The sequence below is a fragment of the Semicossyphus pulcher genome, unplaced genomic scaffold (assembly GCF_022749685.1).
Source record: "Semicossyphus pulcher isolate SPU_LCO1_2020_fin unplaced genomic scaffold, fSemPul1.0.p SCAF_11, whole genome shotgun sequence".
Lineage (NCBI taxonomy): Eukaryota > Metazoa > Chordata > Actinopteri > Labriformes > Labridae > Semicossyphus > Semicossyphus pulcher.
Window position 1 is genome coordinate 8,922,577 of NW_027211615.1, and position 16,334 is coordinate 8,938,910.

The 16,334-nt window shown below is 43.9% G+C and overlaps 1 protein-coding gene across 1 annotated transcript; it reads left to right on the top strand.

Annotated features, from left to right (window-relative positions):
* The first annotated feature begins 1,064 nt into the window (after positions 1 to 1,064).
* Positions 1,065 to 14,030, top strand: dusp10 (dual specificity phosphatase 10). Its single transcript, XM_069657377.1, has 4 exons — positions 1,065 to 1,213; positions 2,336 to 3,159; positions 7,298 to 7,666; positions 9,280 to 14,030. Exons 2-4 carry the CDS (start codon positions 2,382 to 2,384, stop codon positions 9,543 to 9,545), a joined length of 1,413 nt encoding a protein of 470 aa, XP_069513478.1. The 5' UTR covers positions 1,065 to 1,213; positions 2,336 to 2,381; the 3' UTR covers positions 9,546 to 14,030.
* Positions 14,031 to 16,334: the final 2,304 nt, after the last annotated feature.

Genomic DNA, 16,334 nt, shown 5'->3' on the forward strand with positions numbered 1-16,334 from the left:
AGAGGTAGATACAAATCTTTGCTTACAGGTTGTAGTTTTTACTTCCTTTAGCTGGCAGGTGCGGCTGCATTTTATTCAGATCATAAAAACACATTTAAATAAAGTTCTTCGGAAGCTTAGCCCATTAACCAAAAAACAAGAGAGCAATTTCATTTGACCTGCCATGGCAGAGCACCAACGTTACTGATAACATTTCTTTGTTAAAAAGGCTGAACAAGGATCAGAACTGAAGAAGCCTCCTCGGATGAGATCTACTTCAACCAAGTCCAGCTGCCTTTTAGATTGATATTGGAATAGTGGGATTTAGTGTTATTAAGTCTCATGAAAAAAAGAATAGAAAAATGTAATACTGCTGGCTCTCTGCTGACTCTGTTTTCACTGGCTTTCCTGAAATATAATTTCCTCGCCTGCTTCTTTTCTTGGCTTGTTTGGGTCAAATTATGCAATGCTTTTCTTTTCTTTGACACAGAGAGGAAGCAAAGTTTATCTATTCATTCACACTAAAAGTTATAACTCAGTACAACCATATAAGACATTATAAAAATAGGCTTTGTGAAAAGGGACATCTTTATAAGCTCTCTGAACCTGGAGAATAACGTAGGAAACAAATAAAAATATGTCTGATATATCAATGAAGACATCAGTAACATCTCTTGTTTGTGTTGTCTTCATTCCTCCTGGCACTGCGGTACAAAGTAGCTCTGTTATGTGTTTATATCCTCATAAGCGGCTCTGCTTTACTGTACGTTAACAGTTTACGAGCAGCACGTGAAGGCACCGTGTCTTCTTCATCGAGCCTCCTTGGGAGACTTTTGATTGGCTGCCAGTGACATCATCGCTGCTTGTACGTTGGACTGAAGGCAGTTCAAGCGACAACCTCCCCTCTCTCGCTCCCCCCCAAAAAACCTCCCTCCTCGCGAGCCACAGAGGCAGACAGCTCAGCCAAACCCCTCCCACCAACAGGGCCGGACCTCACTGTACAAAAAGGAACACATTTAATATTAATGAAGTCGCGTATTGGCTCGCGCTCGCGTCAATCCCGCTGCGCAACTTCTGTAGGCTGGCAGACTTCCTTCAATATTATTTCTGGGGAGCAGGGTAAAAGTACTAAAAAATGTTGCCGCTCCACAACACCGGGACGGACTGAATGGAGGCGACTGTTGTCCGCGAGCGGAGATAATAAACCCCTCTACGGTGCACGCGACACACACCGGTAAGCAGAAAAAAAAGGCAAGTTTGGGAATTAAGTGTCCAAGGCATGAGTTGTTGTTGAAATGCACAGTCATAGAGATATCATGCGTTTCTATAATTAATGAAGAGGAATAAATAATAACTGCAACCATTTTCGGCAGATTAAACGTTATCACAGAGATATTATTATTTTAAATGAACGAATTAAGTGTTTTATCACAGCTGTCATCTTTATTATATTCCACCGTTGCGACAAAGTTATAAAACCTACATTTAAAAAGCACCCATCGCCTTTTAATTCTTTATTTTTTGTATATAAACGGTGGTGTGAAATTGAATTTTTCAGCTCATCTGATCAGCTCGCCTCCTCCTGAAAGCCACATCACATTCACGGCACGTTCTCATGCCGGTTTCCTCAATGAATTTGGCCATGAATGATTCCTGCTGAACCTGCACCGTGCTCAAAGGATGGCAATGGCCGGGACAGGCACTGCTCGGCGGGTGTCTTTACATAACATGCCAGCATGACATGCTTTTAAAATGCTCGGGCTGATGATCAAAAGGAATTGCCACCCCTCTGTTTTTTTTTGTACCCTGACTTTCCATCTGGGGGAGAGACCAAACTGCGGCGCTGATGCAGTATTTTATCTTTTTTTCTCCCTTGTTATAAAAGCTTTGGATCAGACAGACCACAGTTGGGATGAAAAATTCAACAGCACTCTCACACACACACACACACACACACACACACACACACATACACAGAGAGAGAGAGAGAGTGAGAGACACACATGTACAGTATGTGGATCATGATTCATATTGATTACACTCAAAGTGATTCAGTTACACCAGACTCAATGATGATTTCACTGTTTATTATTAGTGGTCGGACTGTCCCGCCTATATTTTCTCACTGAGTTGGGTGTAGCCCTGCAGGTGTTGACACTACTAATATTTGGCTTCAGCAGCCGTTTTCTAGTTTGCATGTTGATCAAACAGACAGGAGGTCGTCCTTTGTGCTCTCTGCTCTTTCATTCACAGCCTTGATCCGAATCACTGGAAGCAGAACTCATTTAACCACACTGTATTTTTTGCAAAGATTCTTGTGCTCACCTCGTGCTTTTTCTCGCCTCTGTCCCCACAGAGCGGCTTGTTGAGTTCTCCGTAAGCGTCCAGCCCTCGGCCTCCCCATGCCTCCATCTCCTCTTGACGACAGAATTGTGGTGGCGCTGCCAAGGCCGATCCGACCTCAGGAACTCCAACTGCGCCTGGACACCAGCTACCTGGACTCCATTGCCAGCAGCAGCAGCAGCAACACAGTCATCAGCACCACCGTGGTGAAGATCCGGGCGACGGCCAATCTTGTGACGTATATGCCCTCATCCAAGGGCTCCACGCGCTCGTTGTCGTGTGGATGCAGCAGTGCCAGCTGCTGCTCTGTGACCACCTATGAGAAGGACAGCCCGAGCCTCAGCCACAGCCAGGTGAGCGCCAGCAGCCCAAACCTCAGCTATGCCGGGCCCCCCACCCCTATGGTCAGCAACCATGAAGCGATAAGCGCCCCCAGTCTCACTCCTGGCACCCCGAAGGCCGGCGTAAGGATCATCCACCCCAATGAGCTGGCCAAGCGGATGACCTGCTGCCCCATGGGACACCCTATTGGGCCCCTTCCGGTCATCATCGACTGCCGGCCCTTCATGGAGTACAACAAGAGCCACATCCGGGGGGCCGTGCACATCAACTGCTCCGACAAGATCAGCCGGAGGCGGCTGCAGCAGGGCAAGATCACCGTGCTGGACCTCATCTCCTGCCGCGAGGGCAAAGACTCTTATAAGGGCATCTTCTCCAAAGAGATTGTGGTTTACGACGAGAGCACCACGGACCCCCACCGCCTCACGTTCTCTCAGCCGCTGCATGTGGTCCTGGATTCTCTGAGGAGGGAAGGCAAGGACCCCATCATCCTCAAAGGTAACATCTAAGTGGGTTCTTCAAGACTTGGAGAAGAGTGGAAAAATCTGTGTTTGCAGTGTAAAAAAGGGGAATGAAACCACTGTTTCTGGGGCTTTAGTTGGATTCTGGAGGAGTTAATCAGTTCAGACATGTGAAATGTGACTGCAGTAGAAGCTTAGTGTCAATATAAACAGATGTGGTTATAAAATAATGAGTAGTGTGTCTTTAAAGCCGGTTAAACTCTCACCTTTACTGTTTTGGTCAGCTGATTTAGCCTGTAAACTCTGGTTGTAGTTTTATCATCCTGCGAGCTTTGTTCTGAGGATTTACAGCAGTTACGTTACGACACACACAACAGCTTCTGCACGTAAAATCAAGCCTGTTCTCCCTCACACATAAACATATGCGCCCGCTCTCTATATGACACATTGCAAGCATTTTGCAGGGAGTGAGAAGCAGCTGTTAGTAAATAAGGCAGCCTTTTGAGAAAGCAGTCCTTGGGTTGCTGCCATGTTTTTCTATCTTTGGTGTGTGTGTGTGTGTTTGTGTGTTTGAAGCCGGAGCAGCATGTCGTGTGGGGGGCTGGGCTGCGAGTGTTTCATGAATGCCTTCGAGTCAACGTCTAGCCGTAAGATCACAGCTCCTTGATCTCCCCTCTGCTCTCCGTCCTCTGGTCCTCCTGGGCACTTTGATGGACGAGGCTGCTCTCCGGTCTCTCATCCCGCATCGCTGCGTGTCTGAAGCTGGCCTCGGTGGGAGGAACACACAGACTGTGTCGCTCATTCTTCCAACGGTTTACTCTTGCAAAATTCAAGACATGCTCTCTGCTGAGGCAAGTCGTTGTTCATATGAAATGGCCTGCATCTCCCATGAGTCATGTTTGATTGCTTCCTATACTCCATCTTACATAATCGGATACTTTGGATGTACGATTTAATAAAACATGGACTCATCCAGCCTTAAGCACAAACTGAAGGGTCTTTTTTTTTGCATTATAATTTATACTTCTCATGCACTTTTTATTTCTTTGGAAATTTAGCGGTGATTAATTCATTTCCTTATTAAAATGAGAGCTTTATATGCAGAGGAAGTAGATACAGGATTGTGATTAGCACAATAAAAGTAGTAATAGTGACACATTTGGAACGTGCTTGTATGAACGCTGCTGAATAATTCACTCGGTTACGAGCGTGCCTTAGTCATGATTTTTTTGCTTCAGTGGAAACACAAATCTTGCGGCCCCGCTGCAGCTCAGAGAGGTATCATGTTAATCCATCAGAAGTGTCATAAACATCATGTCAGCGGTGTCGGAAACAGCAGGTTTGTGATGCGAGAGGCCATTGCAGAGGCAGAAGCAGCCGTTTCTGTGCAGGAACTGAGTCTGTGGCTTGTGAAAGCGATAGACAGTTCTCCTCTGCGAGTTCAGTTTGTAGATAATGACAGACGGTCACACTCCACAGATCTCATCTCACAGCAATGTGCTTCTTCTTCTGCAGAGTGTTATGTTCAGTTTACTATGAGAAGTGTTTTTTATCAGCTGAGTTTGATTTGAGAAGAACTTTGGATGAGTTTCAGGTCAAACAGGAAGCTGGCGAGCTGAGCCTTGTGACTGTTGATTCTACACATTCTACAGATGTGAACAAGCACATATAAATTTGTTGGGTTTTCCATTGTGGAGACGTTCGTTTTGCTCATTGTTTAGTGCGTTTTCAATTTTAACTTGTAAACTTTAAAAAGGGAAATGTTAATGATACAGATGAAACTAAACTTAAGAGGCAAAATCTTTAAGGTGATACTACTTAAATGTTTTCTTAATCGCTTCTTATGTTCCCGTAAATTCCCCCGAAAAATGAATAAATATTACAATTCTTATTCTTTATTTATTATTTTTCTTCTGATAATATGGTGGTGCAGCAGCAGTGGTACAGTAGTTAGCGCTGTAGCTAGAAGGTTCCTAGTTCGAACCCAGGCTCGGTGGAAGTTTGCCTTTCTGTGTGGAGTTTGCATGTTCATGTCCCGTGCATGAGTGGGTTCCCTCCGGGTACTCCGACTTCCTCCCACAGTCCAAAGACATGCTCGTTAGGTTCAATGGTGACTCTAAAATTGAAAATGAGTGTGAGCGTGAAAGGTTGTCTGTCTCTATGTGTCAGCCCTGTGATTGACTGGCAGTCAGTCCAGGGTGTTCCCCGCCTCTCACCCGGTGACAGCTGGGTTAGGCAGTGCAGTGGTTAGCGCTGTTGCCTCACAGCTGTGATTGACTGGCGATCAGTCCAGGGTGTACCAATGACGACCCCTGCGACCCTGAACAGGATAAGTGGTATAGATAATGGATGGATGGTTGTCATAAATTCTGATCTCTAAATGTGCAATAATATTTTGACAATGAATCAACATTTAAATTTGGCCTCGACGACTGAATCATTTCATTTCATAATTACCCTTGCCAAAATATTAGCAATTTAGCAAATTGTCCAGATAAACATCAAAATATGCTCAAAATAGGCTTAAAACTCTAAAAAAAAATGGCACTAAAATTTAGTGGAATCACTTTATATTTAGCTCTTTTAACAGCCCCATTGTTATAAAACATCCTTATAGGGCTGTACTTGAGTTGACGTTTTCAAATCACTCATGTTAGGAGAGTCCCAATTCCTGATGAGGTAATTTCCCAATGATCAACTTATTTGTTCTTTAATCGTTCTCTGTGATAAAGTCGTCCCGTACCTTAATCAAGGAGATGTAAAACACACGGTAGTTTTCATTGGCCGTCTCTTTGCCAGATGTTGTTAAGCGATCGTAGGGTGATAGAAATAAAAGTTAAACATACAGTCAGTGTGGTAAACGATGGTGCTCTGGATGAAGGTGTTATCCTTTTATAACAAAACGAGATGTTTAAACCAGATAAGATTTTTTAAATGTCTGTAAAATCTTCTTTATTGCCAAATAAGGATCTTTAGAAATGTAACAGAAACATTAACACCAGCGGAGTTTCCCTTCCCTCCTTCATTGACTTTAAAGACTTCCCTTCCTTTTATTTACTTAAAGTGAAATTATGACCATGACACCCCACTACAGCAAGGTTGGTTTCAGTTTCAGCAGGTTCATGTCTTTATTCACAGAGAACAATCGGCGGTTTTATAGTGAAAACAGTTGACAGGAGATCCCCACCTGCCTGCTCACAAAGGGGGAAGTTGTGCGATGACCTCACATGGCATGATGTCAGCTGCTACTATTTGAACAATACATGAACTGATACTTTGTGTGTGTGTGTGTGTTTGTGTGTGTGACACTTTCCAACCCCTCCCCTCCACTCCGGTGCTGAAGGGAAACTCTGGCATCACTTGCAACAGGTGCAAACCAGTTTATTTGGAGAAGTGCAGACGTCCAGTGAGAAGTACATTAAACATTTAGTACGTCTATTTACCTGCACATTAACGAGGGGATTTCTCCTGCAGTTTAGCGAGTGGAAACTGACTTAGTAGCTATTTTGGTCGCTTCTCTCCTGTTTAAAATAGACTTGACTGTCAGTTGTTGCAAATGGAAACACTTCCAATCCCTTTACAAAGACTTCAGTAGGAGACGACCACACGTAACAGCGCTGACCAGGGATGAGAGATTTCTGCAATGTTGCTTTTATCAGATGTGTATGCAAAGTTCACTTCTCCCACTTAGCTGTAATGTTTTCCATGTGGCACAAGTTCATGTATTTTTAGCATGGAGGGCTCCAGTGGGAATTGACCCCTTAACCTTCGCAGCGTTAGCTTCACGCTCTATCCAGGGAGACCACGAAGGTCAGATGTGCAATTACGATGAGCACAGGGAAGAAGAAATAAAAACAAACTAATTAATGAGATGTTGTTTGACAGTTTAAGAGGTCTTTAAAGCTACTGAGAGAAACTTCAGGTTTGTGTTGATTTTGGCAAAATTATCTCTTCGTTGATCCTGAGGAAAATGTAAACAAAAGCTCTTCTGGTCTGAACGCTGTAAATCTCTTCGTCTGACACTCAGTGGCAGGCACAGACACCGTCAATCTTCTTCCTGATGGTCTTGTTGTCTTTTGTAGATCAGAATTAGTTTCAGTCTGTTTCACAAGTAGGTTTAAGCTAAATAATCTCCTGTTTACTCTGAGCTTATGTCACACTGTTTGTGTTTACAGGAGGCCTTAGCTGCTTCAGGCAGAGCCACGAGAACCTGTGCGAACACTCGCTGCACCTTCGCGAGGGTTTGGACACCGGTGCAGCTGCCGGCCTGACGGGGACGCTACCTCACTCCCTGCCCTCCACCCCGGACATCGAGAACGCAGAGCTGACACCCATCCTGCCCTTCCTCTACCTGGGGAACGAGCACGACGCTCAGGACATCAACCTGCTGCAGCGCTATAACATCGGCTACATCCTCAATGTGACCACACACCTGCCGCTCTACCACTACGACACGGGCATCTTCATCTACAAGCGCCTCCCCGCCACTGACAGCAACAAGCAGAACCTGCGGCAGTACTTCGAGGAGGCGTTTGAATTCATCGGTATGAGACCCTTCACATAGTTCACTGTTTAAGAAAAGAGATGAAATGATGTCTCTGGTCTGTTCTGGGGTTTGAATGTTATTTTGGAGTTTGCTGAAGTGAACCCTCAATGGGTGTAGACTGAAATGCACCCGGACGCTACAGCCAATCAGGGTGAAGAAAACATGTGATGCAGCATCAGGCTGTGAGGCCAGGTAGCTAGTTGCATCATCCTTTTCACATTGGTTCTAGTTCAGCAAAATACAGAGGTTTGGAATTACATGATTGTGAGCAGCTAAACTACTCTCCGGTTAATTCACTGAAGACGTAATCACATACCCATTTCCCACCAAAATAAGCACGTTGACGCAGATTTTTCAGACCCGGGAAGACCCGCTTTTAGATGCTGATTGTCTCTGTTCCCATTACCAGTGAAGTACACACCTGTCTCTTTTCTGCTGTGTCACCGTCTGACGTCGCAAATGCACCGGAGACAGGGTTAGTAAACAGTGAAGATGTTAGGGTGCTGAGGTCTTTATTGAATCTATTACTCATTCAGTCTGTGTATCAAACTCAGCGCTGAGTAATTTGGAACAATGTTTGAGCGCTGCTCGGACGGAGACGGGCAGAATTTGTAGCTGACATGACGAGGAGTCGCAGAAGTTACCGACGGAGCATAGCATCGCGGGTTTTGTGTTCCCATCAATGCCGATCGGAGTTGAGGTGATAATTACCCGGGTCTACTGCAGAGTCGTTTGACCCGGGTCTGAATGCCGATTGTAACCTTTCCCACTAAGCAAAACGCCGGGTGTTAGCGGGTTTTTTGACCAGCGGGAAAGCAGCTAAAGATTCAGAACATTCACATCAGAGGCAGCCATTTTGGCTGTTCCCTAAACGCCTCAATGCTGCTTAAACCTGCCCCATATCAGGCCTCCATCAGGATGTTTAGGACATCTTCTGGGCGGCTGTGGCTCAGCGGCGGAGTCGGTCGTCTCTCAATCTGAAGGTTGGGGGTTTGATCCCTGACTGCTATGGTCACATGTGGAAGTGTCCTTGGGCAAGACACTGAACCCCAAATTGCTCATGAAGACATAGCCATCGAGTATGAATTAGATACTGATCGGAGATTGGCAGTTGCGCCTTTGCCATCAGTGTGCGAATGGGTGAGTGTGACATGTAGCAGAAAAGAATAGTAGTTGCAAGACTACCATTTACTTTGTGAACTGGAGGAGGGGCAGATGCATCTGCTAGAGCAAATAAATACGAGCTTGCAGGTTTGTCTGGTTTTATCTCTATGAATCAGATTTCCAATATGGTGCTTTCAGGGAGCGTTTGGCCAGTTGGCAGTCTGATGTTTAAAAAAACTTCAGCTCTTACTCTTAAATGCACCTGTGCTTATTTTTGCACATTATATAATCAATTATTTTAGGCCAAGCTCTTTGCCCACATAAATCACAATTATGCAAAACACTTATTTAAACAAAGAAATATCAGCTTCTCTTACTCCCATGATACATTTCAGTTGGTACAAGACCTTGATAGCTGTCTGGTCAACAAGGAAGGAATATCTCACCATGTGGGAACTTAGCATTTACTATATTGTGTTCTATTTGTCTCCATGTTCCTCTCTGCAGAGGAAGCACACCAAGCAGGTATGGGCCTCCTGATCCACTGCCAGGCAGGCGTGTCCCGTTCAGCCACCATCGTGATCGCCTACCTGATGAAGCACACCTGGATGACCATGACGGACGCCTACAAGTTCGTCAAAACCCGGAGGCCCATCATCTCCCCGAACCTCAACTTCATGGGCCAGCTGCTGGAGTTCGAGGAGGACCTCAACAACGGAATAACGCCACGAATCCTCACGCCAAAGCTGATCGGTGTGGAAACGGTCGTCTAAACGGAGCCCTTCGACTGGACGCGAACACTTTTACTCACTCTCACTGCTTTTCACGAGAGGTTCGACTGCTCTATGAGCTGATTTGGAGTTTTTGGAGAGGTAGTATTCTACTTGAATCTCCTCGTGCTCATCTTGGACTCTCTGGAGTGCCAAAGCTCTGGGTCAGCGGTGATGAGAAATGCCAAAAATTCCGACTGTTTGGACCTGGCCGTAGTCCCGGTGGAGAAGACGAGTTAGAGCGATAGAGGGGGGGGGGAAGCAGTCGGTGGGAAAGCTTTGTGTGTGACCGCAGAGAAAATCTGGTTTGGAAAGATACTCTATGTGCTGAGAGGAAGGAACTCTTACAGCTCACACTGTGGCACACAGGTTCTGTTAGCAGACTCAGGCGGGGTTGGCCACGGCAGTGCCTGTCAAAAAAAAAAAAAAAAGAAGAAGACATGTTTGGTGTGTTAATGTTGTTGTTCTATTTTTATACAGGGGTTTATGGGGGTGACCATGACGAGCCCACAGCGGCTTACTGTGCAATAATTTCAGAGTGGAATGCAACTTGATCTTATGTGTATATATCGGTAATGATTACAAAACATTTCCAGCTCTTTGCTGAAATGCCATTCTGATGTTCATGTACTTACTGTCGTTCGGTTCGAGACGTTTCTTTTTGTTATGCTGTAATATTTGCAGATTTGAACAAGGCAGAAAAATAATGGGGTTTTATTCTTTGGAGTGCAGCTTTGGGTTTATGTCAGTCAGAACCACACATTCATATTTCATGTGTTCGCTTCAGTGTCTTCGTTCTGCCATTCCTGCATCCACATATGCATATTTTAGCAATATATATGTTACCAGACAGCCATAAGAGCTTTTTTTAATGCATGGCTGCTGGCAGAGGTGGGACACTTTGAAATAATCAGTGAATATTGTAAAAAAAACAGGGCTACTGCTGATGTTTAATGTAACTAAACGGAGGATTTTCACTGCCTGCTTCTGTTCTCTCCTCTGTTCTTTTAGCCTCCATTCATCCACGCTAACATGTATTTTTCTGTGTCCATTTGTAGCTACATGTTTGTGCCATTACCCTACATTTTGAGCTATGATTTAATCCACTGAAAGGTAGCAGAGTTGAGGTTCAGACTTCAAACATGGAGCTCCTCCCGTGCGTCACCGTGCAGTGTGACACAGGGTGGTACAGTAGAGCAGCGTGACCCCTTGTCTAATCTTTTGCCAGTCCCTGTCGCTGACACTAAGCTACAGTTAAGTGAGCTCTTCTGCCTCGCAAAGGCGAGCGCTGCTGTCACGTGCTGTTCTAGTGCCTCTATCAATGCCTTAATTCATGTGTCACCACTGGGCCTGCGCCTGCTACAACATCACGTGCAGACGGATGCAGAACGAGGGCAAATTTTAACTCCCAGACAGAAGCAGCACGCTCCTTTTGTTCTCTGCGTGAAACACTGATTTCACTTTTCAAAGAGCGTTTGTGCGGTTTTGATTCAGATGCAGAAATTTCAGATGATTGCTTCACAGATGCTAAAAAGCCTTGAGGTAACAAATGCTCATTATGTAACTCTGATGCTCTCGTGGTGGCGCTGGAAGGAGAATCTGAACACAACCATGAACTGTAAATTCATCACTGCACTAAATAATAGTGTAATAAAGAGAATATGCACGCACACTTAACTTACCCTCATCCTGTTGACTCACCTTTGACTCATTTTACAGCCATCACATGCAGACAGGTATGAAGAGATTTAAAAGACTTACTAGAACTGCTTCTTTAAGCATTTAGATTTTACATTTCCAGATCCTGAAACAAACTTATTTACACATTTTACTTTTTCAGCTGTCAGCAAATAAAGTGGAAATTATTCGAAAGGGAAACTTCTTATAACCCAGGTGGGATGCATGTGTTTGAAGGTGTAGTTTATTTGCCTGTAACCCACCTTTAGACACACTTAGACACTTGATTGTGCACTCGACCATTTAAACTAAAATTTTGAGATCAGTGTTTTAGTGCGAAGGCTTCAACAACTAAATTGTCCTTCTCAAACAAGCTGACTGCTTTGTGACGTTTTTACGACTTTAGTGGAAAAATCATGCACGCTACCAAAAGCGTTTAAACATGTTGATAGCAGTATTTTTGAGTTTCATTCAGACTCGAAGCTGCACCAGTACATTCCCTCAAACCTCTAAAATATGGATTTACCTGAGCTGAAAATATCTTTCCCAGCGAATCTAGATCCATCTAAAGTGACAGCAACAACTAGTGACAAAGTAATATGATAATACAAATGTAATGAGAACACAAAAAATAATATGCAATATTTAAAGTGGTAATCTCGAAGATCTCTTTGGCGGCACGTTATGGCGATACACGGTAATTGCAGGAGCACACTTCCCAGATATCCAGACAGTGTTGGCTCCGGTTGTAACTCTTGATTTTCCTCGCTGACGGTCGCTTTCCTTTTTAGACTGTTTGCTTCATCTGAGCGTCGAATTTGTTTCTTTTTCTTTGGATTTTCACTTATTTTTGAAGTTGTATCTGTAGTCATCCATCTTTTCTTTGTTTGTTCAGCCATAGTAGATTACTGTTTACTCGCAACACTTACAGAGAGCGGAAAAGCAGCCACTTAGCTCCGCCTACCCTCTCTGGCAGACCAACCACTGCTGGGTGATGGAAAACTCGTCACTAACTGGGCGCTGCTTGTGATTTTTTCAAGTCACCACAGACATCCAGCCTGTAATACTGCGAATGCAAGGTCTTTCATCAGTGGGCCACAGGCTCAATCACTATTGTGTTACCTCATTCGGCGATAGATAGAGACTTAACAGACATTTATTTACATGAAAATCTTCGAGATTGTTACTTTAAAGAATAAAAGGTTTCTCACCATCACCAAACGTTTACTTTTGCTTGTTGTGTTTCTGCGTGAAATGACGTCAACTCGGCAAGTCCTGTACCAAAATTATCGCCAACTTTCAGAGGAGTGAAGGGGCGTTCAAGTGAATCTTCCCTATTGGGAAAGAAATGATTATGACACCACATGAATGCAGAGTTGTTGTAGTCTCAAAGCTTTAAATTTGATGAAGTGAAGTCGCTTCAACAGCAGTTTAAATATGAAATTCATAGTTACAATCTCTTCATCCAATATTTTCTTACAGTACATGATGGCCTGTTCTGTTTGTGGTATCCAGTTCTCCATTGTGTGCATGAAAGTAAAAGCATCAAATGAAGCACAGGGCTAACAATATCATGGTCAAAGCAACAAAACACATTTTCCTGTCAATGCACCGTCTGTGAACGATTCTTACATCTGAACCCAAACGACTGCAGAGAAACAGGAAGAGTTTTCATACAGGATACAAACAAACGGTGCACTAGGTGCGGCTTTACAACAGCAACATTCACGACAATAAATCCCTCATGTGAAGATTCATGCTATGCAAATACAAAGGTAACAGGTTTCTCCTTCCCCAACTGTCATCAAACTGTTCAGTGAGGCTATTTCGAGCATGAAGAACAGTTTGCAGCCTCAGATTGAAGTGAGTTTTTTTAAGCACTGTGGTCGACAAAGACGTAAAAAAAAAATGTTAGTGTGACGATGGTCCTCACTTGTACTTCTGTTGCTGTTTTTATTGGTGTCTAATGGTGCTCCACAATATATTTGACTATGATAAAAAAGGTATATAATAACATTTACCACCTGTTTGTAGCTTGTGCGTTTATATTCAGTGATTTGCAAAAAGAAAAAAAGAGTGCTAACCATCTGAGCCAATGTTAAATACAAACAATGTACCTTTTTCATCCCATCTGGCTTTTGTATGTAACGATCTATTAGACTGAACAATGTAACCGTCGTACTGTACATTACTCTCTCTCTGGTTGGAAAGCGAAGCATGCTGTGTGCTCCCGGCCTGCGAGGGACGCTCGCAGTCATTATGGTGCTGTCTGTCTTTCCCACACTGCTCTTTCTGTAGAGGTCACAGCCTGAATGACAGCTCCGAGAGGCGCCTGGGCCTTCTCCCTTTTATTTGGAAACACGGTTCTGTATGGAACAATATCGAGCTGTCATATTTGATGTGCACTCTTTACGACTAGACTTGTTTAAGAGTCTCTGCTTTGAGCTCAGAGGCTCCGGTGGAAACGGGCTTCGCTCTACAAGTCTCTGTATCTTTCTTTGTGTCTGTAGTCAATGGTCAAGTATATACAGTATATAAATATATATATCTATTTTCTTTGTATGCATATATTCATTACTATTTTTGCACTGACCTACGGACAGATGGATTTATTTTTTTCCACAAAGGGTGCTATAATAACGGAGGCCTTCTCCCACACCTTTTTTGCATGACTAGCTAAAAAAAAATTTCCTCAACTGGTCTGTCATCTCTCCTACTCTTCTCCTACTACTCCTCCAACTGTTGCAAATTGAAGCACTGTAATTTTGTAATCCCAACTTGTGAGCTTTGAAATAAACAGGGAGGCTTCAAGTTTGGTTTGGCGTCCGAGACGTTTATTCTGTCATCCTTTGTTTATACTTTCTCTGACAAACTGTGGAGATGTTTTGCACTGTAAAAAAAAGTTAGATATCCTACATGTTTAACTTTGTATTTACATTTAAAAGCTGCTAAAATTAGGGATGCACGATATTATCAGCACGTTATCGGCATCGGCAGACATGTCATTTTTCTGCCGATTTTTTCTGCCAGTAAAACAACGTTTTAATTCTGCCTGAATGCTCGATGATTCCCTAAAAAAAAGAAAAGAAAATGTTCCAAACAAATAAATATGACATTTTGTACATAACCTAAGTTTAAGTACTTTTTCTTATATTGCCCAGTGAATGTGTACATTTTAAAAATAACGTTATTTCTGCATCTGCCAGTGGGCCACTACAATAAGAGTAGGCATGATATCAGTTCCACTACAGGGGAGACTTGGTGTTCTCTGCAATTAGGGTGAAAAAACATTTGCCTTGTATATCGGTATCGAAATCAGCAATTGGCAAAAAGGGTTGGAAAATATCGGCATATCAGTTATCGGCCCAAAAATCTATTATCGTGCATCCCAAGTTATAATCATTCTCAATGCGCTATATGCAGCTTTTTCAGTTCATTGTTTGGGTTTTATGGCCCGAAATCTGAATGTTCGGTTCACTTTCACTGCTGTATTCAAGTTCTTACAAGATGCCTTCAACAAAAAAAGATCTGATGGGTTAGCTCATTTGGTAGAGCAGGCGCACCATGTATAGAGGCTACAGTCCTCCACGCACTGATCGCAGGCTAGACGCCCGGTCTGTGATCAGTTGGTGCATGTCATCCCCCGCTCTCTACTCCCCACATTTCCTGTCACTCTTCGCTGTCCTATCTAATAAAAAGCAAAAGCCCCCCCCAAAAAATGGTGAACATATCAGAGCATTTAGCAGCTCAAGAAACCTTACCATCAGCAGGAGGTGGAGACCAAAAACAGAGCTAAAATGGGACAAAAACATGACTGTAACTGACAATGTTGCTCTGCGACTAATGGATTTGCACATAAGCAACTTTTTTCCACATAGTTTGTCTGACATACTTAAAAGAGGATGTCAGGGCGCTGGTTTAGCTCAGTTAGAGCAGGCGCCCCATGTACGGAGGCTGTCCTCCACGCACTGATCACAGGTTTGACTGCTGATCATTGATCATTTGGTGCATGTCATCCCCCGCTCTCTACTCCCCACATTTCCTGTCTCTCTCCAACTGTCCTCTCAATAAAGGCAAAAGCCAAAAGAAAGGCAAAAAAGTTTCAAGCAAATTTCCAAGCAAGAGACGAGGGCTGCAACAAATCAAATTGAGAGAGTCCAAAATTAAAAGATGTTTAATTGAAAGACATAAAACGACTGACTAATCAATGATCAAGTATCCTCAACTCTACATTAGACAATGGATCATTGAAAAGTATTGGTGTGAAAGGGGACATGTTTAGCCACGATTGGCTGACAGTATTTGGAGCGACAGCGTAGCCCCTCCCCCTCGTGTGTGATACCACGTGGGGGAGCGGCCGCACTGCGCTGTCACTCCAAAGTTGTAGAAAACATGGCTGCTCTAGGATCGGTTAGTCGGCCTTGTATGTACGAGCCAGAATCGCCAGAACGTATCAGAATGGTAATCTTGACAACGACTCGACTACAAGCTAGTTCAAGAAGGCAGCCTGAGGGGAATGATGGTGAATGGTTAGGTTCTACGTAGAAACCTGCAGCTTTTCTGAACGGCCCATTTCAGAGGAAAAACAGGGAATTATGTAGTTGTCACTTTTTCACCGTGAACAATGAACATCCAAAAATGTGAAAGCCATGCACAATATGAGAATATCCATTCAGAATATACAGCCCCTTTTAAACTTCCTGATATTAAAAGAGAAACAACAGATTGAGGGATTAAGAGGGAACGAAAAGAAATCACGTGACCGAGCCGTGCTAACACAGCCGCAGCCAGGAAACAACAGAAGCTCAGAGACTCCCTAACTATCGGGATCAATACCAACAAAAGCAGCCTAACAGGGCGCGTTTTAAAGGACAGCCTCGATCAGCCTCTTGACATTTGAGCATCCAGCGGAGCACACAGCCAGAGTTGTGAATTATCTCCTCTCCTCTCCATTGAACCATGTGTCACATAGCTGCAGGAGTTATGGGCCTATATTTACTCTGACTTCGCAGGCGTCTCCCGCCTCGTGGCTGGCAGCGAAGGGGTGTGTGTGGGGGTCAAGATCTCTCCATAGGAACAGGCACAGAAATAGTTTTTAGCGTTGTTTCTAATTAC

What these genes read in the sequence shown, in the direction of transcription:
- dusp10 (XM_069657377.1), top strand. Translation starts at nt 2,382, where the DNA reads ATGCCTCCATCTCCTCTTGACGACAGAATTGTGGTGGCGCTGCCAAGG. An exon ending in GGACCCCATCATCCTCAAAG is followed by an intron (nt 3,160 to 7,297) that starts GTAACATCTAAG and finishes TTGTGTTTACAG; the next exon opens with GAGGCCTTAGCTGCTTCAGG. An exon ending in GGAGGCGTTTGAATTCATCG is followed by an intron (nt 7,667 to 9,279) that starts GTATGAGACCCT and finishes TCCTCTCTGCAG; the next exon opens with AGGAAGCACACCAAGCAGGT.